This window comes from Ranitomeya imitator, chromosome 1, assembly GCF_032444005.1.
Source record: "Ranitomeya imitator isolate aRanImi1 chromosome 1, aRanImi1.pri, whole genome shotgun sequence".
Lineage (NCBI taxonomy): Eukaryota > Metazoa > Chordata > Amphibia > Anura > Dendrobatidae > Ranitomeya > Ranitomeya imitator.
The window spans coordinates 292,280,238-292,306,909 of record NC_091282.1 but is presented as its reverse complement, the minus strand read 5'-3'; the positions used below and the strand labels follow the sequence as shown (position 1 = coordinate 292,306,909).

General features: G+C 43.5%; 1 protein-coding gene across 1 annotated transcript; it reads left to right on the top strand.

The window, feature by feature from the left end:
* Positions 1-163: 163 nt before the first annotated feature.
* On the top strand, positions 164-20,312 carry GP1BB (glycoprotein Ib platelet subunit beta). Its single transcript, XM_069756418.1, has 2 exons — positions 164-241; positions 19,553-20,312. The coding sequence occupies exon 2, from the start codon at positions 19,558-19,560 to the stop codon at positions 20,185-20,187; it is 630 nt and encodes a 209-aa protein (XP_069612519.1). The 5' UTR covers positions 164-241; positions 19,553-19,557; the 3' UTR covers positions 20,188-20,312.
* Positions 20,313-26,672: the final 6,360 nt, after the last annotated feature.

Sequence of the window (26,672 nt, the reverse complement as noted above, 5' to 3'; positions counted from 1 at the left end):
AATTGAAAGCACTATCTGTTCATAATCGCCTCTGTCCATTGCTGAGTACGGGAGGCTCAAAGTGGGTGTCACCTTCGCAGGAAAGAGTTAAACGCTGTTTCCTGCCTTAAATACGTTTAAAACCTTGTGCCCTCTTATCATTCCCTGACACTTTGCTGTTATCATTCAGCCTAGGTTCAGCAGAGTCATCACCCACACAGTGACCGTGTCCCTCGGGACTGCACAATCCCAATAGCTCAAGGTAAGTCCAATTATTATTATATCTTATTCTATTTGTAGATGTTTTTGGAATTTTACGTAATAGCACAAGTGCGAACTTATACAGTACAAATTCTTCAATTAACTATTTCCAAGCCTGTAAGCTCTGCCACCAAGATAGAAAATGGTGTTCAGTACTGACTGTTTTTCTCTCCTAGGAGCAGATTTGTGCTATGTCTTGTGGGACACAAAATGTAAAAAACCAAAACAATATGTTCTGCCCCAGAAGCAATGGCTTTGGATATTAAATATCTCCATAGTACTGTCACTGCATGGAGGTACCATACAGAGGCCCAGAAACTGAGATTGGTCGTGTGCATGAGGCTTTATGCAAAATTTATTGAATAGGGCAATTAAGGTATATGAATATATATGTACTGTATCTTCTCTTACTACAGTATTTTTTACTTTATTCGTGCCCCTTCTTATAATTCTAGTATTATAAAAATCTGTGATCAATATATGGAAAGAGACTTTATCACTGACCTGTAGTCAGGTTGTAAGAAGCATTTTCCTTATCAAAACTGGACTCCCTTCGCTTGAAATCCGTTCGCATTTTTTTCACGTTTTTCTAGCATTTTTTTTTCGCATTTTTTTTCAGAGGGTCCCAATACAATTATATAGCGGCAAAATCGCCAAAATTCCGCAAAATTAATGAACATGCTGCTTTTTTTTCTCCGCGATGCGTTTTTTATGCGGGAAAAAAACACAGCATGGGCACGCGGAATTCCATTAAAAATAATGGGATGCGTTTGGTAAGCGTTTTTTGCGTTTCTGCAGCGAAAAAAGCAGAAAAAATGCAAAAAAAGTTAAAAAAACGCAACATGTGCACATAGCCTAAAAGTAATTGCTTACCATTTGTATATATATATATATATATATATATATATATAATGTGTGTGTGTATATATATATATATATATATATATATATATATATATACACACACACGATATAATTTGGCCATTCGTTGTAGTCGCCATATATTTTACATTTAAACAATTCATTGTCCCACAGCGTTCTTTTGCTTTGTGATGTTTAGCAAAGAAAACAAAAAACAAAACTGTGGATGCAGTCAAATGTACCAGTAATACTCGCAGTAATGAAATTTTACATTTGGAAAATGAATTTTCCATTTCTTGGAACGCAGTGCCACAGATCTCCTGCGGCTGTAGTATGTGTTGTTTTTTTTTATACCGTACTTTCTTTTTTCTTATTGTTTTGAGCGTATTTTTTTGCTGCTTTCTTGTGCACTCAGTATAATTGGCTCACAGGTATCAAAAGTGGCATCATTTCATTTTATGAATAAAATTGTTATGTTTCCTACATTTTAGCCAAGTCTATTATTTTTTAAAGTTTACAAACTGACAGGCAGTTAAGTACCGTAGTTTGGTACAAAAAAACCTAATATTAAGAAGCGAAGAAAAAAAATTTGCAAGGCCCTAGCTTTTTTTTGCTATTTTGTCAGATCTTTTTATTTATTTACATATTTTATTGCATGTGTTTTTTTATGAACTTTAAGTACTATAATAATTGAACTTGTTGGCCACACTAGATCCAAGATAAGCTGAGGGAAAATCATTTTTGACATTTACTATGTGGAATACACATAGTACCAATAATAAAGCTGTGCAGATTTAAACAAGAAGCCATAAGAAATTATGAGTTTGATCCATATTCTTCAGGTCTGATTACTGGCTTGTACCTATAATATCTCCGTATCTGTCTTTTTGTGGAAATCTTTTCTATGGTCATGTTCCCATGAGTGTTGAATATTTGATACCAAATAGGTAAATTAGGCTACTTGCATTTTTTTAATTGCTTTTAATTTTACATGCTTTTTTTATCTGGTTTTTGAAGCTGCGTTTTTTGTCTCTTGTTGGTTTTTCATTGGGTGCACCCAAACTGTAAAGTGCGAGATAGAATGATTTTTTTCTAGCTCCAAAGTTCGGGTCCCCATGGATTTTAATTTGGTTGGGTTCAGGTTCAAGTTCGAGTACAGTTCTGGTACCCCAATCGAACTTTGGACTAAAGTTGGGTCAGGTACCAGAACCTGAACTTCCACAGGTCCGCTCATCCCTGTCCCTTCCCTAATGTTTTAAATGAACCTACTTTATTTTTGATATTTTCTGACACTTGGCTTTGACAAACCTATATTGATACATTCATGTGCGGATTACATGCATTTTAATTTCCTCAGCATATGTTTTTTTTACCTGTGGATTTTCCGCATCTAATGCCATTCCATGGTGAAAATCTGCACATAAAACTCAGCGGACCCACAAAAGAAATTAACATGTTGCGGATTTGAAAAACGCATTGCAAGTTAGATTACGCAGTGTACAAAAAAGCTGAGTGGTCATGAGCTTTCTATAAATCTCATCCATTTTGCTGAAACACTAGGACACTGTATTTTTGCCTCAGTGAAAATATGCAGTGTCAAAATCGCACTCAACATACTTCTTTTTAAATCTGTTCAAGGGCTTAAAACTTCAAATCCGTCTTTGGTGAGTTGAAAAAATAAAAATAAAAATTTGTGTTTTTGTTTGATACAAAATTTTTAGGAATCACGTTTTATTTAGTGAAAAAATTGTTTTACAGCATGTTTAAACATAACGCTTTACTGGTAACTTTTTGTCACAGCGATCAAGCACAACTGTCTGTCTACTGTTTAATTTAGTCAGTGGCCATGTATGCTCATAAAATTATCTACAGTAAACTGGGGTATGCAAAATTAGAGACTGCGAGATCTACTGTTGAAATTTTTGGAAGGTTTTGAAACCTACTTGATGCAATTATAGGGGTCTTAGTAGATAAATAATCATAGGAATCGCTTGGACCCAGAAAGAAACTGTCCTTGGTTGGATGTAACTTTACATATTAAAGTCAGCTATGCCATACATACAAAAACACAGCACAACTCAATTTGCCAGAAATTGTTTCCCTTAAAGGGAACTAGTCATGTAAAAATCTGTATCAACCTGCAGATATGGGATAAATTTACAGGTTAATAGTGATCAAAAGCCAAGCCACCACTGTAATGAAAGCTGGCTTCCACAAGGAAATTAACTTTATTCCTCTCGGCAGCCACTGGCTTTCAGTCATAGAGGCATGGCCGATATGGCTTCAGTCACTGCTCAGTAGATACTGCCAGCCGTGCCTCTAGGACTGAAATCTGGAGGCTTCAGGAAAGAATAAAGCTCGTTTCAGTTCATATCTTCAGGTTAATAGAATTTTTTGTCTTGACAGATACTCTTTAATGAACATTATCAAACAAGAGAACATTACCATTTGGGCCACACTGCCATCAATGCGTCTTCCAGCCATGATTTATTGTGCAGATATTGCCCTAAATCAGTTATAGTGCCAACATAATAACTACAAAATAATTGGACCACATAGACATAGCTTCCAAAACGTAAAAAGAAATTTTGGATCACAGCTTTTTTTTATTAGGTCATTCTGTGGCACCCCAGGAGTTTAGGTACCACAGTGGTATTGCCTTCCTCTCGGGGAGGGTAATGCCATGCCTGGAGACAGGAGGAATCCCTTTAGCAGGTAACCTTACATGCAACAGATTCTGACTCCAGGCCAGAAGGGAAGCTCTACACCCGACTTGAGGGGAGCTGCTCTCTCTGGTCAGGACGATGAGTCAGTGGCTAGGCAGTTGCTAGGCAGACAAGCAGACAGTGAAGGAGCACAGAAGTACTTAGGAGCTAGAGAGCCTCTCTAAGCTGAGTGAAGAAACCGGGTACCGAGAGCCCGAGGCTGAGAGGGACTGCAAGCTCCACGGCAGAACCAGAGGGCAGGAAACTAAAAGGGATTTGCCCACATAATACCTGAGGTACAGCAGCAATCAGAGTCCAGAATCACAGTGAACAGAGACCCAAAGAGACGGCTCAAGTTGCCTACCGTGCAGGTACTGTCCCTGGACAGGGAAGAAAGAGGGCCTTGTTAGAGAGCTACAGGCAGCAAGGGACCACAGACCAACGCATAGTGGAAGGCTCCCAAACTGACCTGTCAAGGGGATTCCCTCCTGTCTTCAGGCTGCCTGGACTCCAGCTACACCTGTTACCTGTACCCTGGACTGAGGCTGAATACCATCTCAGTAAACCAGGTAAAGACTGCAACCCTGTGTCCTCCAATTATTTGCGGCATTCACCATCCCTGCCAAATACACCGGGAGTCCTGGCGACACTGCTTCACCTGTGGGAAGCGACACCATCTTTGCTGCAGCACCATCGCCCCCAGAGGACTCCTTTAAGCAGCGTCGGTCACCACTGACCGAGAACCACAGGTGGCATCACAAACTTTCCTTATTTCCACAACCCCTTTAAAGACCGTCCCTTTTACTTGAGCGACCAGGGACATGGACCGGGTTGCTGCCACCGTGACCACCCCTTTAATTGCGACCGGACCCAGTACCGAGTACCCCACGGCCCTGACAGGCGACTCACTACTGTTATTTGATGAGATTTTCCTTTGGTCTGGGACTCATGGGCTAAAGCTGTAGCACCTAGTAGTCCGGTATGCCAGCAGGAGTCGGCTATGGTAACAAAGTCACATGATATATGAGGATGAGGAAGCATTCGTTGAAGCCAATATCCCTGACCTGGAGGAGTGCCAAGACAACTTTGAGACTGCCCAGCCCAGGAAATTAACTGTGAAAGTACTCTGGAAAATGAGAGTGTTAAATGGTGTTCCCCACGAGCTTGGTGTCGATAATTGTTTTCTTCATCTGTAGGGAACCAGTGTTGGCAGTGCAGAATTTCTTAGAAGCGGTCAATGGCACACTATTTATGGACAGAGGTGCTCAGCCCGCGGCTGTCGGCATAGGGGGAGGGTATGTAAGTAAGCAGGAGGGAAGGTCTTGGATGGTAGATATGTGTTAATAATTTAAGCTGTACCAGTAAGGCTACGTTCACATTTGCGTTGTTGGGCGCAGCGTCGTCGATGCATACCGACGCATATGTCATGCGCCCCTATCTTTAACATGGGGGGCGCATGGACATGCGCCGGTATGCGTTGTAATGCGTTTTACGATGCATGCGTCACTTTCACGCACCAGACAGGGCGCGGACGACGCTACTTGTAGCGTTTTCCCTGCGCCAAAATTCCAGAACTTTACAAGTTTATGACAACGCATGCATCATAAAATGCTGCGTTGTGTACATGCGTTGTGGGTTGCGTCGACGACGCTGCGCCCAACAACGCAAATGTGAATGTAGCCTTTCCCAAGGTCACTGAGAGGGTTTAATGTGACTGGATTTTAGGTCCAGGTTTTTTGAGTAACTAAAAGAACCTGGCTGCAAAAAGTCAATCCTATCATCCAGTCTAGAGTTTACAGGCCTATTAACAGCAGCTGAGTTGAGTTTGTTGAGACTGGAGAAAATGCAGAGCTGCTGGTTAGTCTGCTCTGCAAAGGGAGGTGTGCTGCAGCCAAACAGAGAAGTGTTTGTTAGGTGAATGCATTGAAGACAAGTGTGAGTTGCTGCTGGGAATACCAAGGTTGGTGATGCTGCTAAATATATGTTTCATTCCGCCTTAAGAAAGGGACTTATCCATCAATACTTTTCATTTTGGAGCTGTAAAATTCATGACGGACAATAAACTACATGTGGTTTTAATATAGATCCCTGTGCCATGTTTCTGACCGGCTGCTTGAGAGTATGAACCCTTACAATACATATAAATTGTCTGCAGAGCACTGGTGTACAATAGCATTTACCATTATAAGGCTGTTGTATGCTGGTAATATTAGTCTTAGTACAATGATTTTAATTAATGATCAGTATGGTGGTATCACTGCTGGTAATATAAAATTATATAAAGGTTATGTTGGTGTGCTGACAATAACGTTAGTGAGGATGACATTAGGCTACGTTCACATTTGCGGTGCGTCGGGCGCAACCGCGGCGACGCATGCGTCACGCGCCCCTATATTTAACATGGGGGCGCATGGACATGCGTTGTCTTGCGTTTTGTGACGCATGCGTCTTTTTTGGCGCAAGCGTCAGGGCGCAGAGGACGCAGCAAGTTGCATTTCTTTTGCGTCCAAAATCGGCCAAAAAAGGACGCATGCGTCACAAAACTATGCGTTTTTGCATGCGTTGTGCGTTGCGTCGCCGACACAACACACAACAACGCAAATGTGAACGTGAGTGGCAAAAATTATGTAATCACCGGCCTTGGAGGATGTTTATTCAGTTGTTTATTTTTTTTATAAAAAAAGCAGATCACAGACATGGCACAAAACTATAGTAATTTCAAATGACAACTTTCTTGTTTTAACCCCTTTACCCCCAAGGGTGGTTTGCACGTTAATGACCGGGCCAATTTTTACAATTCTGACCACTGTCCCTTTATGAGGTTATAACTCTAGAATGCTTCAACGAATCCCAGTGATTCTGACAAAGTTTTCTCGTGACATATTGTACTTCATGTAAGTGGTAAAAATTATTTCATAGTACCTGCGTTTATTTGTGAAAAAAACGGAAATTTGGCGAAAATTATGAAAATTTCGCAATTTTCCAACTTATTTTTATGCAATTAAATCACAGAGATATGTCACACAAAATACTTAATCAGTAACATTTCTCACGTCTACTTTGGAACCAAAATTTTTTTTCTTAGGGAGTTATAAGGGTTAAAAGTTGACCAGCAATTTCTCATTTTTACAACACCATTTTTTTTTAGGGACCACATCTCATTTGAAGTAATTTTGAGGGGTCTATATGATAGAAAATACCCAAGTGTGACACCATTCTAAAAACTGCACCCCTCATGGTGCTCAAAACCATATTCAAGAAGTTTATTAACCCTTCTGGTGCTTCACAGGAATTTTTGGAATGTTTAAATAAAAATGAACATTTAACTTTTTTTCACAAAAAATTTACTTCAGCTCCAATTTGTTTTATTTTACCAAGGGTAGCAGGAGAAAATGGACCCCAAAAATTGTTGTACAATTTGTCCTGAGTACACCGATACCCCATATGTGGGGGTAAACCACTGTTTGGGCGCATGACAGAGCTCGGAAGCGAAGGAGCGCCGTTCGACTTTTCAATGCAAAATTCACTGGAATCGAGATGGGACACCAAGTTGCGTTTGGAGAGCCCCTGATGTGCCTAAACATTGAAACCCCCCACAAATGACACCATTTTGGAAAGTAGACCCCCTAAGGAACTTATCTAGATGTGTTTTGAGCGCTTTGACCCACCAAGGGCTTCACAGAAGTTTATAATGCAGAGCCGTAAAAATAAAACAAAAATTTTTTCCCACAAAAATTATTTTTTTAGCCCCCAGTTTTGTATTTTCCCGAGTGTAACAGGAGAAATTGGACCCTAAAATTTGTTGTCCAATTTGTCCTGAGTGCGCAGATACCCCATAAGTGGGGGGGAACCATTGTTTGGGCGCATGGGAGGGCTCGGAAGGGAAGGAGCTCCATTTGGAATGCAGACTTAGATGGAATGGTCTGCAGGTGTCCCATTGCGTTTGCAGAGCCCCTAATGTACCTAAACAGTAGAAACCCCCCACAAATGACACCATTTTGGAAACTAGACACCGTAAGGAACTCATCTAGATGTGTTAGAGCTTTGAACCCCCAAGTGTCTCACTACAGTTTGTAACGCAGAGCCGTGAAAATAAAAAAATCCTTTTTTTTTCCCACAAAAATTATTTTATTATTATTGTTTTGTATTTTCCCAAGGGTAACAGGAGAAATTGGACCCCAAAAGTTGTTGTCCTATTTCTCCTGAGTACGCTGATACCCCATATGTTGGGGTAAACCCCTGTTTGAGCACACGGGAGAGCTCGGAAGGGAAGGAGCACTGTTTTACTTTTTCAACGCAGAATTGGCTGGAATTGAGATCGGACGCCATGTCGTGTTTGGAGAGCCCCTGATGTGCCTAAACAGTGGAAACCCCCCCAATTATAACTGAAACCCTAATCCAAACACACCCCTAACCCTAATATCAACGGTAACCCTAACCACACCTTTAACCCTGACACACCCCTAACCCTAATCCCAACTCTATTCCCAACTGTAAATGTAATCTAAACCCTAACTTTAACCCCAACCCTAACTGTAGCCCCAACCCTAGCCCTAGCCCTAACCCTAGCCCTAACCCTAGCCCTAACCCTAGCCCTAACCCTAACCCTAACCCTAACCCTAGCCCTAACCCTAGCCCTAATGGGAAAATGGAAATAAATACATTTTTTAAATTTTTCCCTAACTAAGGGGGTGATGAAGGGGGGTTTGATTTACTTTTATAGCGAGTTTTTTAGCGGATTTTTATGATTGGCAGCCGTCACACACTTAAAGACCCTTTTTATTGCAAAAAATATTTTTTGCATTACCACATTTTGAGAGCTATAATTTTTCCATATTTTGGTCCACAGAGTCATGTGAGGTCTTGTTTTTTGCGGGATGAGTTGACGTTTTTATTGGTAACATTTTCGGGCACGTGACATTTTTTGATCGCTTTTTATTCCGATTTTTGTGAGGAAGAATGACCAAAAACCAGCTATTCATTAATTTCTTTTGGGAGAGGCGTTTATACCGTTCCGCGTTTGGTAAAATTGATAAAGCAGTTTTATTCTTTGGGTCAGTACGATTACAGAGACACCTCATTTATATCATTTTTTTATGTTTTGACGCTTTTATACGATAAAAACTATTTTACAGAAAAAAATAATTATTTTTGCATCGTTTTATTCTCAGGACTATAACTTTTTTATTTTTTTGCTGATGATGCTGTATGGCGGCTCGTTTTTTGCGTGACAAGATGACGTTCTCAGCGGTACCATGTTTATTTATATCTGTCTTTTTAATCGCGTGTTATTCCACTTTTTGTTCGGCGGTATGATAATAAAGCGTTGTTTTTTGCCTCGTTTTTTTTTTTTCTTACGGTGTTTACTGAAGGGGTTAACTAGTGGGCCAGTTTTATAGGTCGGGTCGTTACGGACGCGGTGATACTAAATATGTGCACTTTTATTGTTTTGTTTTTTTTATTTAGATGAAGAAATGTATTTATGGGAATAATATTTTTTTTTTTTTCACACATTTGGAAAAATTTTTTTTAACTTTTTTATTTTGTCCCAGGGGGGGACATCACAGATCGATGATCTGACAGTTTGCACAGCACTCTGTCAGATCACCGATCTGTCTGAGAGCACTGCAGGCTTACCAAGTGCCTGCTCTGAGCAGGCTCTGTGAAGCCACCTCCCTCCCTGCAGGACCCGGATCCGCGGCCATCTTGGATCCGGGGCTGGAGCAGGCAGGGAGGTGAGGAGATCACATCGCGTTGCTGCGGGGGGCTCAGGGAAGCTCGCAGGGAGCCCCCTCCCTGCGCAATGCTTCCTGTTATTACCTGGTGGTTAGGAGCACCCGGAATGACCTGATAGTTAAACCTCATACAGGACGAGCTCTGGGATGTGGGAACTCTGCTGACCGCAAGCCCTAATCCTATCACACACACTAGAAATAGCCGTGGAGTGCTCCTGACCAGACCTAGGCGCCTCGTCACAGCCTAAGAACTATCTAGCCCTAGAGAAGGAAAATAAAGCCTACCTTGCCTCAGAGAAATTTCCCAAAGGTAAAGGAAGCCCCCCACATATATTAACTGTGAGTAAAGATGAAGTCACGAACGCAGAAATGAAACAGGTTTTAGCAAAGGGAGGCCAGACTTACTAACTAGACAGAGGATAGGAAAGGTAACTTTGCGATCAGCACAAAAACCTACAAAAGACCACGCAGAGTATGCAAAAAAGACCTCCGCACCGACTCACGGTGCGGAGGGGCCTCTCTGCATCCCAGAGCTTCCAGCTAGCAAGACAAAATCATGATAACCAGCTGGACAAGAAAACAATGAACAAATAATGACTATCAGGAACTTAGCTTCTGCAGGAGAAGGCAGGTCACCAGAGAGATCCAGGAGCGAACTGAACAAATGCAAAAACATTGAAAGCTGGCATGGAGTAACGATCTGAGAGGGGTTAAATAGAGCAGCCAACCAAAGGATAAATCACGTCACCTGTATAAGGAGCCTCAGAAGCCGCAGCTTCACTCATAGCCACCAGAGGGAGCCCATAGACAGAACTCGCCGAAGTACCATTCACGACCACAGGAGGGAGCTCGACAACAGAATTCACAACAGTACCCCCTCTTGAGGAGGGGTCACCGAACCCTCACCAGAGCCCCCAGGCCGATCAGGATGAGCCAGATGAAAGGCACGAACAAGATCGGCAGCATGAACATCAGAGGCAAAAACCCAGGAATTATCTTCCTGACCATAACCCTTCCACTTGACCAGGTACTGAAGTTTCTGTCTCGAAACACGAGAATCCAAAATCTTCTCCACCACATACTCCAACTCCCCCTCAACCAATACCGGGGCAGGGGAATCAACGGAGGGAACCATAGGCGCCACGTATCTCCGCAACAACGACCTATGGAACACATTATGGATGGCAAAAGAAGCTGGAAGGTCCAAACGAAATGACACAGGATTAAGAACTTCAGAAATCTTATAAGGCCCAATGAAACGAGGCTTAAACTTAGGAGAGGAAACCTTCATAGGAACGTGACGAGATGACAACCAAACCAAATCCCCAACACGAAGTCGGGGACCCACACAACGCCGGCGGTTAGCGAAACGTTGAGCCTTCTCCTGGGACAATGTCAAATTGTCCACCACATGAGTCCAAATCCGCTGCAACCTGTCCACCACCGCATCCACACCAGGACAGTCCGAAGGCTCAACCTGCCCTGAAGAGAAACGAGGATGGAAAACAGAATTACAGAAAAAAGGAGAAACTAAAGTAGCCAAGCTGGCCCGATTATTGAGGGCGAACTCAGCCAAAGGCAAGAAGGACACCCAATCATCCTGATCGGCAGAAACAAAGCATCTCAGATATGTCTCCAAAGTCTGATTAGTTCGTTCGGTTTGGCCATTAGTCTGAGGATGGAAAGCCGAAGAAAAAGACAAATCAATGCCCATCTTAGCGCAAAAGGACCGCCAAAACCTCGAAACAAACTGGGAACCTCTGTCCGAGACGATGTTCTCTGGAATGCCATGCAAACGAACCACATGCTGGAAAAACAATGGCACCAAATCAGAGGAGGAAGGCAATTTAGATAAGGGTACCAAATGGACCATCTTAGAGAAGCGATCACAAACCACCCAAATGACCGACATCCTTTGAGAAACAGGGAGATCTGAAATAAAATCCATAGAAATATGCGTCCAGGGCCTCTTCGGGATAGGCAAGGGCAAAAGCAACCCACTGGCACGAGAACAGCAGGGCTTAGCCCGAGCACAAGTCCCACAGGACTGCACAAAAGAACGCACATCCCGTGACAAAGAAGGCCACCAAAAGGATCTAGCCACCAAATCTCTGGTACCAAATATTCCAGGATGACCAGCCAACACAGAACAATGAATCTCAGAGATAACTCTACTAGTCCATCTATCAGGGACAAACAGTTTCTCCGTAGGACAACGGTCAGGTGTATCAGCCTGAAACTTTTGCAGCACACGCCGCAAATCAGGGGAAATGGCAGACAAAATTACCCCCTCTTTAAGAATACCTGCCGGCTCCGGAACACCCGGAGAGTCAGGCACAAAACTCCTTGACAGGGCGTCAGCCTTCACATTCTTAGATCCCGGAAGGTATGAAGCCACAAAATCAAAACGGGAGAAAAAGAGCGACCATCGAGCCTGTCTAGGATTCAACCGTTTGGCAGACTCGAGATAAGTTAAATTCTTGTGATCCGTCAAGACCACCACGCGATGTTTAGCTCCTTCAAGCCAATGTCGCCACTCTTTGAATGCCCACTTCATGGCCAACAACTCCCGATTGCCCACATCATTATTGCGCTCAGCAGGCGAGAATTTTCTAGAAAAGAAGACACAGGGTTTCATCACTGGGCCATCAGAACTTCTTTGCGACAAAACAGCCCCTGCTCCAATTTCAGAAGCATCAACCTCAACCTGAAAAGGGAGCGAAACATCTGGCTGGCACAACACAGGGGCAGAAGCAAAACGTCGCTTCAACTCCTGAAAAGCCTCTACAGCCGCAGAGGACCAATTGACCACATCAGCACCTTTCTTGGTCAAATCAGTCAACGGTTTAGCAATACTGGAAAAATTAGCGATGAAGCAACGATAAAAATTAGCAAAGCCCAGGAACTTCTGCAAGCTCCTCAGAGATGTCGGCTGAGTCCAATCGTAAATGGCCTGAACTTTAACAGGGTCCATCTCGATAGTAGAAGGGGAAAAAATGAAACCCAAAAATGAAACCTTCTGAACTCCAAAGAGACACTTTGACCCCTTCACAAACAAGGAATTCGCACGAAGGACCTGGAACACCATTCTGACCTGCTTCACATGAGACTCCCAATCATCCGAAAAGACCAAAATGTCATCCAAATATACAATCATGAATCTATCCAGGTACTCTCGGAAGATGTCATGCATAAAGGACTGAAACACAGATGGAGCATTAGAAAGCCCGAATGGCATAACCAGGTACTCAAAATGGCCCTCGGGCGTATTAAATGCCGTTTTCCATTCATCACCCTGTTTAATTCGCACAAGATTATACGCACCACGCAGATCTATCTTGGTGAACCAACTAGCCCCCTTAATCCGAGCAAATAAATCAGACAGCAGCGGCAAAGGATACTGAAATTTGACTGTGATCTTATTAAGAAGGCGGTAATCAATACAAGGTCTCAAAGAGCCATCCTTCTTGGCCACAAAAAAGAACCCTGCTCCCAATGGTGACGACGATGGACGAATATGACCCTTCTCCAAGGATTCCTTTACATAACTCCGCATAGCGGCGAGCTCTGGCACAGATAAATTAAACAGACGGCCCTTAGAAACTTACTACCAGGAATCAAATTAATAGCACAGTCGCAATCCCTATGAGGGGGTAGGGCACCGGATTTGGGCTCTTCAAATACATCCCGGTAATCTGATAAAAACTCAGGGACTTCAGAAGAAGTGGAAGGCGAAATTGACAGCAATGGAACATCACCATGTACCCCCTGACAACCCCAGCCGGACACAGACATAGATTTCCAATCCAATACTGGATTATGGACCTGTAGCCATGGCAACCCCAAAACGACCACATCATGCATATTATGCAACACCAAAAAGCGAATATCCTCCTGATGTGCAGGAGCCATGCACATGGTCAATTGAGTCCAGTACTGAGGCCTATTCTTGGCCAAAGGCATAGCATCAATTCCTCTCAATGGAATAGGATACTGCAAGGGCTCCAAGAAGAAACCACAGTGCCTGGCAAACTCCAGATCCATCAAATTCAGGGCAGCGCCTGAATCCACAAATGCCATTACAGAATAGGACGACAGAGAGCAAATCAGAGTAACGGACAAAAGAAATTTAGACTGTACCGTACCAATGGTGACAGACCTAGCGAACCGCTTAGTGCGCTTAGGACAATCGGAGATAGCATGAGTGGATTCACCACAGTAAAAACACAGCCCATTCCGACGTCTGTGTGCTTGCCTTTCAGCTCTGGTCAAAGTCCTATCACACTGCATAGGCTCAGGCCTATGCTCAGAGGACACCGCCAGATGGTGCACAGCTTTGCGCCCACGCATGCGCCGATCGATCTGAATGGCCAAAGACATAGACTCATTCAGACCAGCAGGCGTGGGAAATCCCACCATGACATCCTTAAGGGCTTCAGAAAGACCCTTTCTGAAAATTGCTGCCAGGGCACATTCGTTCCACTGAGTAAGCACAGACCACTTTCTAAACTTCTGACAGTACACCTCCGCTTCATCCTGACCCTGACACAAAGCCAGCAAGATTTTCTCTGCCTGATCCACTGAATTTGGTTCATCGTAAAGCAATCCAAGCGCCAGAAAAAATGCATCAACATCACGCAATGCAGGATCTCCTAGCGTAAGGGAAAATGCCCAGTCTTGAGGGTCACCACGCAACAAAGAAATAATGATTTTTACTTGTTGAGCGGGGTCACCAGAGGAGCGGGGTTTCAAAGCTAGAAACAGTTTACAATTATTTTTGAAATTCAAGAACCTAGATCTATCCCCAGAAAATAAGTCAGGAATAGGAATTCTAGGCTCAAACATAGGCTGAACCACAAAATCTTGAATGTTCTGTACCCTTGCAGTGAGATGATCCACACAAGAGGACAGACCTTGAATGTCCATACCTACACCTGTGTCCTGAACCACCCAAAGGTCTAGGGGAAAAGAGAAACAAAACACAGTGCAAAGAAAAAAAAATGGTCTCAGAAGTTCTCTTATCCCTCTATTGAGATGCATTAATACTTTGGGCCAGCTGTACTGTTATGACCTGGTGGTTAGGAGCACCCGGAATGACCTGATAGTTAAACCTCATACAGGACGAGCTCTGGGATGTGGGAACTCTGCTGACCGCAAGCCCTAATCCTATCACACACACTAGAAATAGCCGTGGAGCGCTCCTGACCAGACCTAGGCGCCTCGTCACAGCCGAAGAACTATCTAGCCCTAGAGAAGGAAAATAAAGCCTACCTTGCCTCAGAGAAATTTCCCAAAGGTATATGTGGGGGACATATATTGACTGTGAGTAAAGATGAAGTCACGAACGCAGAAATGAAACAGGTTTTAGCAAAGGGAGGCCAGACTTACTAACTAGACAGAGGATAGGAAAGGTAACTTTGCGATCAGCACAAAAACCTACAAAAGACCACGCAGAGTATGCAAAAAAGACCTCTGCACCGACTCACGGTGCGGAGGGGCCTTTCTGCATCCCAGAGCTTCCAGCTAGCAAGACAAAATCATGATAACCAGCTGGACAAGAAAACAATGAACAAATAATGACTATCAGGAACTTAGCTTCTGCAGGAGAAGGCAGGTCACCAGAGAGATCCAGGAGCGAACTGAACAAATGCAAAAACATTGACAGCTGGCATGGAGTAACGATCTGAGAGGGGTTAAATAGAGCAGCCAACCAAAGGATAAATCACGTCACCTGTGTAAGGAACCTCAGAAGCCGCAGCTTCACTCATAGCCACCAGAGGGAGCCCATAGACAGAACTCACCGAAGTACCATTCACGACCACAGGAGGGAGCTCGACAACAGAATTCACAACAGCTTCCCTGTACCGCCGGCACATCGCGATCATCTTTGATCGCAGTGTGCCGGAGGTTAATGTGCCAGGGGCGGTCCGTGACCGCTCCTGGCACATAGTGCCGGATATCAGCTGCGATATGCAGCTGACAACCAGCCGCAATCGGCGGCGCTCCCCCCGTGAGCGCTGCCGATCGCATATGACGTACTATCCCATCGGTGGTCATAGGGGCCCACCCCACCTCGACGGAATAGTACGTCTAATGTCAGAAAGGGGTTAATAAACACTAAAGGAAATCAAGAACAAAAAATGTTGTAGTCAGTATTTGTTACTTTTTTAGAACAAGCAGAGGGGAAAAAATATGGACTCAATTCTGTGGGAAAAAATTGTGGAATCACCCTCTTAATTTCCTTTCCCCAAACTAACACCTGCATCAAATTAGATCTGCTCGTTATTCTGCATCTAAAAAGGAGTGATCACACCCTGGAGAGCTGTTGCACCAAGTGGACTGACATGAATCATTGCTCCAACACGAGAGATGTCAATTGAAACAAAGGAGAGGATTATCAAACTCTTAAAAGAGGGTAAATTATCACGCAATGTTGCAAAAGATGTTGGTTATTCACAGTCAGTTGTGTCTAAAATCTGGACCAAATACAAACAAAATGGGAAGGTTGTTAAAGGCAAACATACTGGTAGACCAAGGAAGACATCAAAGCGTCAAGACCGGAAACTTAAGGCAATATGTCTCCAAAACAGGAAATGCACAACAAAACAAATGAGCAGCGAATGGGTAGAAACTGGAGTCAACGTCTGTGACCAAACTGTAAGAAACCGCCTAAAGGAAATGGTATTTACATACAGAAAAGCTAAACGAAAGCTATCTTTAACACCTAAACAGAAAAAACAAGGTTACAATGAGCTAAGGAAAAGCAATTGTGGACTGTGGCTGAAAGTCATATTCAGTGATGAATCGTGAATCTGAATTGGGCAAGGTGATGATGCTGGAACTTTGGTGCCGTTCCAATGAGATTTATAAAGATGACTACCTGAAGAGAACATGCAAATTTCCACAGTCATTGATGATATGGGGCTGCATGTCAGGTAAAGGCACTGGGGAGATGGCTGTCATTACGTCTTCAATAAATGCACAAGTTTATGTTGATATTTTGGACACTTTTCTTATCCCATCAATTGAAAGGATTTTTGGGGAGGATGAAATCATTTTTCAAGATGATAATGCATCCAGCCATAGAGCAAAAACTGTGCAAACATTCCTTGAAAATAGACGCATATGGTCAATGTCATGGCCTGCAAATAGTCCGGATCTCAATCCAATTGAAAATCTTTGGTGGAAGTTGAAGAAAATGGTCCGTGGCAAGGCTCCAACCTACAAAGCTGATCTGGCAACAGCAATCAGAGAAAGTTGGAGCCAGATTGATGAAGAGTCCTGTTTGACACTTATTAAGTCCATGCCTCAGAGACTGCAAGCTGTAATAAAAGCCAGAGGTGGTGCAACAAAATACTAGTGATTTGTTTGAGTGTTTTTTTGTTTGTTTGTTTTTCATGATTCCATAATTTTTTCCCACATAATTGAGTGAGTCCATAATGTTTCCCCTCTGCTTGTTCTTAAAAAGTGACAAATACTGACTACAACATTTTTTGCTCTTGATTTCTTTTAGTGTTTCTTAAAGATACAAAGTTGCCATTTGAATTGACTGTAGTTTTGTGCCCGTGATCTACTTTTTTTTAAATAAAAAATAAACAACTGAATTATTATTATTCATTTATATAGCACCATTAATTCCATGGTGCGGTACATGTGAAAAGTGGTTACATACAGGGTTATAGATATCGTTAACAGTAAACAATTTTACAATGACAGAATGGTACAAAGGGGAGAGGACCCTGTCCTTGCAGACTTACATTTTTCGGGATAATGGGGAAGAGACAGGAGGTCGGTGTGCTGCAGCTCTGGTGGTGGTGAGGCGGCAGCTCTGGTGGTGGTGAGGCGGCAGCTCTGGTGGATGGTGACGTGGCAGCGGCTCGGGTGTTTGGTGAGGCGGCAACTTGGGTGGTTGGTGAGGCGGCAAAATGATTATTGCAGGCTGTAGGCTTTCCTGAAGAGATGGGTTTTCAGGTTCCGTCTGAAGGATCCGAGGGTGGTGGATAATCGGACATGTTGAGGCGTGGAATTCCAGAGGATGGGGAATATTCGGGAGAAATCTTGGAGGCGGTTGTGTGAGGAACGAATAAGTGTGGAGGAGAGTAGGAGGTCTTGGGAGGATCGAAGATTACGTAAGGGAAGATAGTGGGAGATTAGTTCAGAGATATAGGAAGGGGACAGGTTGTAAATGGCTTCGTAGATCAGTGTTAGTAGTTTGAACTGGATTCGTTGGGGAATTGGGATTAGCCGAGCAGCAGAGTTGAGGACAGACTGGAGTGGTGCAAGGGAGTTGCCTATATCGCAGTAAAGCTGTGGTCTTTTACAGATATTTTCATCAGAGAAGCTGTCAACCCCTGAGTACATTTTTGGCAATCCCAGGAGCTTGCTGAATCCTGACAATATGTAGTACACATGTAATATACACACCGTTAGGATTCTGCCTTGCTTGCCAGTGACAACGGTCGTCACGAGACAGCAATGTATGAATTGCATACTTGCAGTCACTAGCTGATTAGAGTCTCTGCCCATTTAGCAAATTGGCCGAGGACCACACGTATGCAAATCATATTCTTGCAGGTCATGTGGCGACTGCAAGAACCAACAATCAAAGTTGATTTATACATCTTTAGCATTTGGCAAGATGCATGGCTTGCAGAAAATTTAGCTAGGGGGTGACAATTCCTTAAAAGATCAGTATGATGGCATTATTTTGTCACTATATGGAAATATTATACAGTCATAGAGTGGCAGTATTATTTAGTTTTATATGGCTATAAAATTGGTCTTGCAGAAAATCTTGATTTTCTTCAATGTCAGGCAAGGTAATATTTGTAATAGACATCCTCATTTGGGGCAAGTGGGTGTGAAGAAGGGAGAGGTGGAGGATTAGAGGTCAGCATGGACCATTGTGCTTTAAAATACCAGGGCTGAATTTCAGCCTGAGTCTGGCCCCAATGGTATTGACCTGGGCTCTCCTCTCCATAATGCAGCGGAGCCTAGTGTGTCCTGTCCCCTCTACAGCAGCTACTGCTTAATGCTGCATGGATTGTGCAGGACTGGAGATGCTTCTTTCCCATCTTTGCTTTGAATTGTCACATTTTCTTGAAAGTGCGTTTGCTAAAATTTTCCCAAAATGTAAGATCTTCATCTAAGTATACCATGCTACAAAACTGCATGTGAATTTGTACTTTGCACCAACTCTTTTCACAGATTTGTGCTAGTAAAATTATATCTGCTGATGAGAGAATGCGGGCATATTTGTTGTACACAATATAAAATGTTCATTTGTACGCCATGATAGTAATAAAGTTTTTTAGACCTCCGTTTGTCATGACTGCACCTTTTTTTTTTCAGGACTATACGCCATGTTTATCTCTTCTTTCTGTGTCACTCACCTTATACTTTTCCATTGCCGTGTGACTGTGTGCTGCAGGTTCTGTATCAGGCTGCATCCAGGAAAAGAATAAAGGGAATCTGTCAGCAGGATTTTACACTCCAAATTATTTGTTTCCACATTTAGCTCTTTCAAAAACAAGTCCAGATATACCATGACATGTCCAATCTGTTACTGAGAAATTTATATGCAAATGTGGCTGAAGAAGTATTCCCCATCCAGCTCCACCTCCTCCTGCTTGACTGATGATTGCTTTGCCTGAAGTCACACAGCATTGATTCTGTCGGTCAAGCAGGAGGAGGTGGCACTGGGTGGGGAATAGAGCTGGAGTGACAGAGGAATCAGATTTACAGCCTCATTTGCATATCAATTCAAATGCTGCTTTCTCATTAACGGGCAAACGGACTGGCCATGTAAAGATACTGCTGGACTTGTTTTTGAAAGACCTACATGTTCATATTAGTTTTGGAGATGAAAGCCATCTTACAGATTCCTGTTAAAGATTTTTTAGATTTTGAATTATATATTATTACAAATTACTCTTTTACTTTTTATATTATTTTACTGTAAATATGGGGAAAAATTTAACTATTATTAACCGAGACATTTTATCATTTCAGACAAGATGAGGCGGACGATGCATTGGTTGTGGCTATTGCTCCTGATAATTTGTTTGCTTCCATTGGTCTCTGGATGTCCTTCTCCCTGTAGCTGTACTTCTGGAATTGTTGATTGCAGTTATAAAGACCTTACCAGCAGCACTCTGCCGGCCTCTTTTCCTACTACCACCCAGGTGATCCGTTTGGACCAGAACAACCTGTTATCTATTCCTAATGGTCTTCTGGACCACCTTCCAAATGTGCGTGAGGTCTATCTTAAGCATAACCCTTGGCACTGTGATTGTGACATCCTTTATCTGAGAAGTTGGCTGCAAGGACAGCAGAAGAAAGGCCTCTATAGAGACGTGATTTGTGCATCTCCCGAGACCCTTGAAGGGAGAGTTATTATGTTCTTAACAGAGGATGAACTTGTGACCACCTGTCAACACTGGTACTGCAACCTTGCTGTGATCTCCCAGCTCTGCCTCTTTATCTTTATTGTAGTACAAGGCATTCTGCTAATCTTTATCATTCTCTCCTTGCGTCGTTTCCAGAAGATTGCAAGGGAAGCAAGACGCACAGCCAAAGAACTGCAGCAGAGCTCCGAAACCTTCACCTATGACAACATCCCACTACGCAACTATGACAGGACTTGAGGAAACAAATAGTATGAAATACAGTATGACTCCTTTAGATCTGCACCTGATGGCCAGTAAACATCCATAACAGTCCAGTATTCGTGAAACATTGTAAAAAAAAAATCTAATCTTGAGTTTCTTGATGATCTAGTAATGTAAAGGTCCCTTTAGGAGATCCAAACTCTAGAAAAGTAAGAAATTAAATTTGGTGACTTCTAAAGTTTAAAAATGAGCAAAATATAATTGGATCGATATTGAATGACCTGCTGAGGACAGGAGAATGGAGAATTGATTTTTAAATTAATATTAAATCAATATAACCACTTTGTATTTGGGGTGCAAGATTACTGCATCAAAATAGCAATGTAGATGGTTATAGCAGTTAATATGGGTATTATCCTAGAAAGACAATTATATATAGTGGGTATAATGCCCAACAGTGGACGACATACCGTACTTTGTTACTCAGTTTTAGGTATTGAGTAGAGCAATACTGCCACATTACACGGGTACAGAATAAAGCTAGGTAAGTGGTGTGCCATATCCCCATGATCCCCAAGAAAGCATTTGCACTACTAAAGCAGGATGGCACCATTGAAGCTCTAAAAAACTATAGGGAGAAAAATACTTTATCTAAAAAACTAATTAAAGCTGCCAAAAAGGAAACAGAGAAGCACATTGCTAAGGAGAGTAAAACTAATCCCAAACTGTTCTTCAACTATATCAATAGTAAAAGAATAAAAACTGAAAATGTAGGCCCCTTAAAAAATAGTGAGGAAAGAATGGTTGTAGATGACGAGGAAAAAGCTAACATATTAAACACCTTCTTCTCCACGGTATTCACGGTGGAAAATTAAATGCTAGGTGAAATCCCAAGAAACAATGAAAACCCTATATTAAGGGTCACCAATCTAACCCAAGAAGAGGTGCGAAACCGGCTAAATAAGATTAAAATAGATAAATCTCCGGGTCCGGATGGCATACACCCACGAGTACTAAGAGAACTAAGTAATGTAATAGATAAACCATTATTTCTTATTTTTAGTGACTCTATAGCGACAGGGTCTGTTCCGCAGGACTGGCGCATAGCAAATGTGGTGCCAATATTCAAAAAGGGCTCTAAAAGTGAACCTGGAAATTATAGGCCAGTAAGTCTAACCTCTATTGTTGGTAAAATATTTGAAGGGTTTCTGAGGGATGTTATTCTGGATTATCTCAATGAGAATAACTGTTTAACTCCATATCAGCATGGGTTTATGAGAAATCGCTCCTGTCAAACCAATCTAATCAGTTTTTATGAAGCGGTAAGCTATAGGCTGGACCACGGTGAGTCATTGGACGTGGTATATCTCGATTTTTCCAAAGCGTTTGATACCGTGCCGCACAAGAGGTTGGTACACAAAATGAGAATGCTTGGTCTGGGGGAAAATGTGTGTAAATGGGTTAGTAACTGGCTTAGTGATAGAAAGCAGAGGGTGGTTATAAATGGTATAGTCTCTAACTGGGTCGCTGTGACCAGTGGGGTACCGCAGGGGTCAGTATTGGGACCTGTTCTCTTCAACATATTCATTAATGATCTGGTAGAAGGTTTACACAGTAAAATATCGATATTTGCAGATGATACAAAACTATGTAAAGCAGTTAATACAAGAGAAGATAGTATTCTGCTACAGATGGATCTGGATAAGTTGGAAACTTGGGCTGAAAGGTGGCAGATGAGGTTTAACAATGATAAATGTAAGGTTATACACATGGGAAGAGGGAATCAATATCACCATTACACACTGAACGGGAAACCACTGGGTAAATCTGACAGGGAGAAGGACTTGGGGATCCTAGTTAATGATAAACTTACCTGGAGCAGCCAGTGCCAGGCAGCAGCTGCCAAGGCAAACAGGATCATGGGGTGCATTAAAAGAGGTCTGGATACACATGATGAGAGCATTATACTGCCTCTGTACAAATCCCTAGTTAGACCGCACATGGAGTACTGTGTCCAGTTTTGGGCACCGGTGCTCAGGAAGGATATAATGGAACTAGAGAGAGTACAAAGGAGGGCAACAAAATTAATAAAGGGGATGGGAGAACTACAATACCCAGATAGATTAGCGAAATTAGGATTATTTAGTCTAGAAAAAAGACGACTGAGGGGCGATCTAATAACCATGTATAAGTATATAAGGGGACAATACAAATATCTCGCTGAGGATCTGTTTATACCAAGGAAGGTGACGGGCACAAGGGGGCATTCTTTGCGTCTGGAGGAGAGAAGGTTTTTCCACCAACATAGAAGAGGATTCTTTACTGTTAGGGCAGTGAGAATCTGGAATTGCTTGCCTGAGGAGGTGGTGATGGCGAACTCAGTCGAGGGGTTCAAGAGAGGCCTGGATGTCTTCCTGGAGCAGAACAATATTGTATCATACAATTATTAGGTTCTGTAGAAGGACGTAGATCTGGGTATTTATTATAATGGAATATAGGCTGAACTGGATGGACAAATGTCTTTTTTCGGCCTTACTAACTATGTTACTATGTTACTATGTTACTATGATACTTTCACATATTACAGTATAATAAACACAACAGTTGTTTCTTTACTATGGAACCCTTCGGATGATTCATGCTACTGATTTATGGGCAGGATGAACAGGGACAGGCTCCATTGGTGCATTTGTTTGCTCTGAGATAATGCGGCAATTCATAGAAAATACAGTTTGTAAAAGGGACAAGGGGAAAAAGCCATCTAGGTGGCTACTCATTGGCCTTTTCTTGTCTGGATCGATAGACTGACAGGTCTGTCCATCTACACAAATAGGGAGGCATCTCTCACTCTCACTAGGCCCGGTAGGGAGAAGTCAGCAGGGAGGCATCTCTCACTCTCACTAGGCCTGGTGGGGAGAAGTCAGCAGGGAGGCATCTCTCACTCTCGCTAGGCCTGGTGGGGAGAAGTCACCAGGGAGGCATATCTCGTTCTCGCTAGGCCCGGTAGGGAGAAGTCAGCTGGGGGGCATCTCACTCACCTAGGCCTGGTGGGGAGAAGTCAGCTGGGGGGCATCTCTCACTTTCGCTAGGCCTGGTGTGGAGAAGTCAGCAGGGAGGCATCTCTCATTCTCACTAGGCCTGGTGGGGAGAAGTCAGCAGGGAGGCATCTCTCACTCTCGCTAGGCCTGGTGGGGAGAAGTCAGCAGGGAGGCATCTCTCATTCTCACTAGGCCTGGTGGGAAGAAGTCAGCTGGGGGGCATCTCTCATTCTCACTATGCCAGGTGGTGAGAAGTCAGCAGGGAGGCATCTCTCACTCTCACTATGCCCGGTGGGGAGAAGTCAGCAGGGAGGCATCTCTCTCTCTCGCTAGGCCAGGTACGGAGAAGTCAGCAGGGAGGCATCTCTCACTCTCGCTAGGCCAAGTAGGGAGAAGTCTGCAGGGAGGCATCTCTCACTCTCGCTATGCTCGGTGGGGAGAAGTCTGCAGGGAGGCATCTCTCACTCTCGCTATGCCCGGTGGGGAGAAGTCAGCAGGGAGGCATCTCTCACTCTCGCTAGGCCAAGTAGGGAGAAGTCAGCAGGGAGGCATCTCTCACTCTCGCTATGCCCGGTGGGGAGAAGTCAGCAGGGAGGCATCTCTCACTCTCGCTAGGCCAAGTAGGGAGAAGTCAGCAGGGAGGCATCTCTCACTCTCGCTATGCCCGGTGGGGAGAAGTCAGCAGGGAGGCATCTCTCACTCTCGCTAGGCCAAGTAGGGAGAAGTCAGCAGGGAGGCATCTCTCACTCTCGCTATGCCCGGTGGGGAGAAGTCTGCAGGGAGGCATCTCTCACTCTCGCTATGCCCGGTGGGGAGAAGTCAGCAGGGAGGCATCTCTCACTCTCGCTAGGCCAAGTAGGGAGAAGTCAGCAGGGAGGCATCTCTCACTCTCACTATGCCCGGTGGGGAGAAGTCAGCAGGGAGGCATCTCTCTCTCTCGCTAGGCCAGGTACGGAGAAGTCAGCAGGGAGGCATCTCTCACTCTCGCTAGGCCAAGTAGGGAGAAGTCTGCAGGGAGGCATCTCTCACTCTCGCTATGCTCGGTGGGGAGAAGTCTGCAGGGAGGCATCTCTCACTCTCGCTATGCCCGGTGGGGAGAAGTCAGCAGGGAGGCATCTCTCACTCTCGCTAGGCCAAGTAGGGAGAAGTCAGCAGGGAGGCATCTCTCACTCTCGCTATGCCCGGTGGGGAGAAGTCAGCAGGGAGGCATCTCTCACTCTCGCTAGGCCAAGTAGGGAGAAGTCAGCAGGGAGGCATCTCTCACTCTCGCTATGCCCGGTGGGGAGAAGTCAGCAGGGAGGCATCTCTCACTCTCGCTAGGCCAAGTAGGGAGAAGTCAGCAGGGAGGCATCTCTCACTCTCGCTATGCCCGGTGGGGAGAAGTCTGCAGGGAGGCATCTCTCACTCTCGCTATGCCCGGTGGGGAGAAGTCAGCAGGGAGGCATCTCTCACTCTCGCTAGGCCAAGTAGGGAGAAGTCAGCAGGGAGGCATCTCTCACTCTCGCTATGCCCGGTGGGGAGAAGTCTGCAGGGAGGCATCTCTCACTCTCGCTATGCCCGGTGGGGAGAAGTCTGCAGGGAGGCATCTCTCACTCTCGCTATGCCTGGTGGGGAGAAGTCAGCAGTGAGGTGTCTCTCACTCTCATTAAGCCAGGTGGGGGGTCAGCAGGGAGGCATCCAGATGTCTGTGCCAAAAGCAGAAGGTGTTTCCTTTATTTTCACTTTATGCCACAATTGCAATTTATAATAAACTTATCTAAGCTGAATGGTAACACAAATAGATGAAGATAGATACATGAAAACTATAAATTATTATAGTCTGATATTTTTCATGCAGTAAGACATAATTTTTGTGAACTGTTGTCCAGAACTGAACTGCATATTGTTGATGATGCTGCATTAATGGTTTGTAAAGCAGTAAGACCTTGGCCCCGATTCGTCATTGTTGTTTCTCCAGTTTTCTGCAGTGATTTGCTCCTTTTTAGTAGCTTTAGTATTTGTCTGAGTTTGAACCGATTATAGGATCGCACTCGGCCATGAAAGTCAATGAATCCCTGGAATTAATTGGACTGCACTCAAATGACATTTTAGTGAAGTAGAATTTCCAAGACACAATGGAGAAGATGGAGAAATGTTGTTCTCCATCTTCTCCTCACAGTGTGCTCAGATTCTCTCATCAGGGAGAATCAGATCAAACTATGCTGACACTCTGATCATACTCTGACCAGAGTTTTATCAATATAATTTGCATAATTGGCTCGATTCTCTAGGATGAGAAAAAATACTGCTGTATGACCCTAGCCTCAGACAGATTCATAAAATGCAACTTTTTCAAACGTTGCATTTCTTTTGGCACATCTCAATCCACTCCCTTTCTGGAGTAAGGTTTCTGGCAGAGTTTTCAGTTTGGCACACTTTGGCAACTTTTAAATGATTTGCCACTTTTTGTGCTTTAAAGTCTCGAAAACTGGTTAAAGAGAAAAATAAAGAGCATTTTTTAAATTTTTGCTCCAAATTTATGAACTGTGTGTCTTATCTTAGAGACTATGGCACAAAAAACAGTAGCGAATATCGCAACACAAAAAAAGAAAACTGATTTAGATAAATCGCAAATAATGAATCGGGGCCCCATGTCTTAACCTCTCTTCCCTTTCTCCCAGACCTTCATAATTATTCCATACTGCACTGTTTTAATGTCTTTTTGATCATGTAAAACATACTTTCTGTTTGGCGAGATTTTATTTTTGACTGGTAATAAATATGTGTCTTGTATAACAATGTCCTAGACAACATTTACATGAGTACGTTTTTAGATGTTCTCATAAAGTGATGAATTACAGAGACGGTCACGGTCACCGTACAGAATAATGGACCATAACAACAACATCATGCAAAAGGTAACGTCATTAAGTAGAATGGGTAACACCATGATGTTACAGTACAGGAATAATGTAAAAAGTGAAGCTGTAGTAGCAGGGGCTGGCTGGCACTTTCAGCTTGGGGGGCAATCACAAGGCAGTGGCCCTCGAGTAGCAGTCACCCACATTTGCACTACTTATCGCTGGCTGCTGCATTAATGCAACAGAGATAACAGGCTTTAAAAACAGGCTTGTACATAGACATATGGAAGCAGAACCAAGCTTACTGCCTACATAGATACTGTAACAGGAGCAAGCTGACTACATAGACACGAGAAGGATGGATTACTTCGTAGATAAGGGAGCAGAACCGACTATACTAGAGAGCTATAGGAGTAGAACCGAGCTTACTACAGAGCAATGGGAGCAGAACTGAGCTTACTACAGGGATAAGGGAGCAGAACCAAGCTTACTACAGAGATAAGGGAGCAGAACAGAGCTTACTAAATAGATAAGAGAGCAGAACAGAGCTTACGACAGATGTAAGGGAGCAGAACAGAGCTTACTACAGAGCTGTGGGAGAAGAACTGAGCTTACTACAGAGATAAGGGAGCATAACTGAGCT

Bases quoted from the DNA above. Each gene is read 5' to 3' on its own strand.
- GP1BB (XM_069756418.1), top strand. From the start codon at position 19,558: ATGAGGCGGACGATGCATTGGTTGTGGCTATTGCTCCTGATAATTTGT.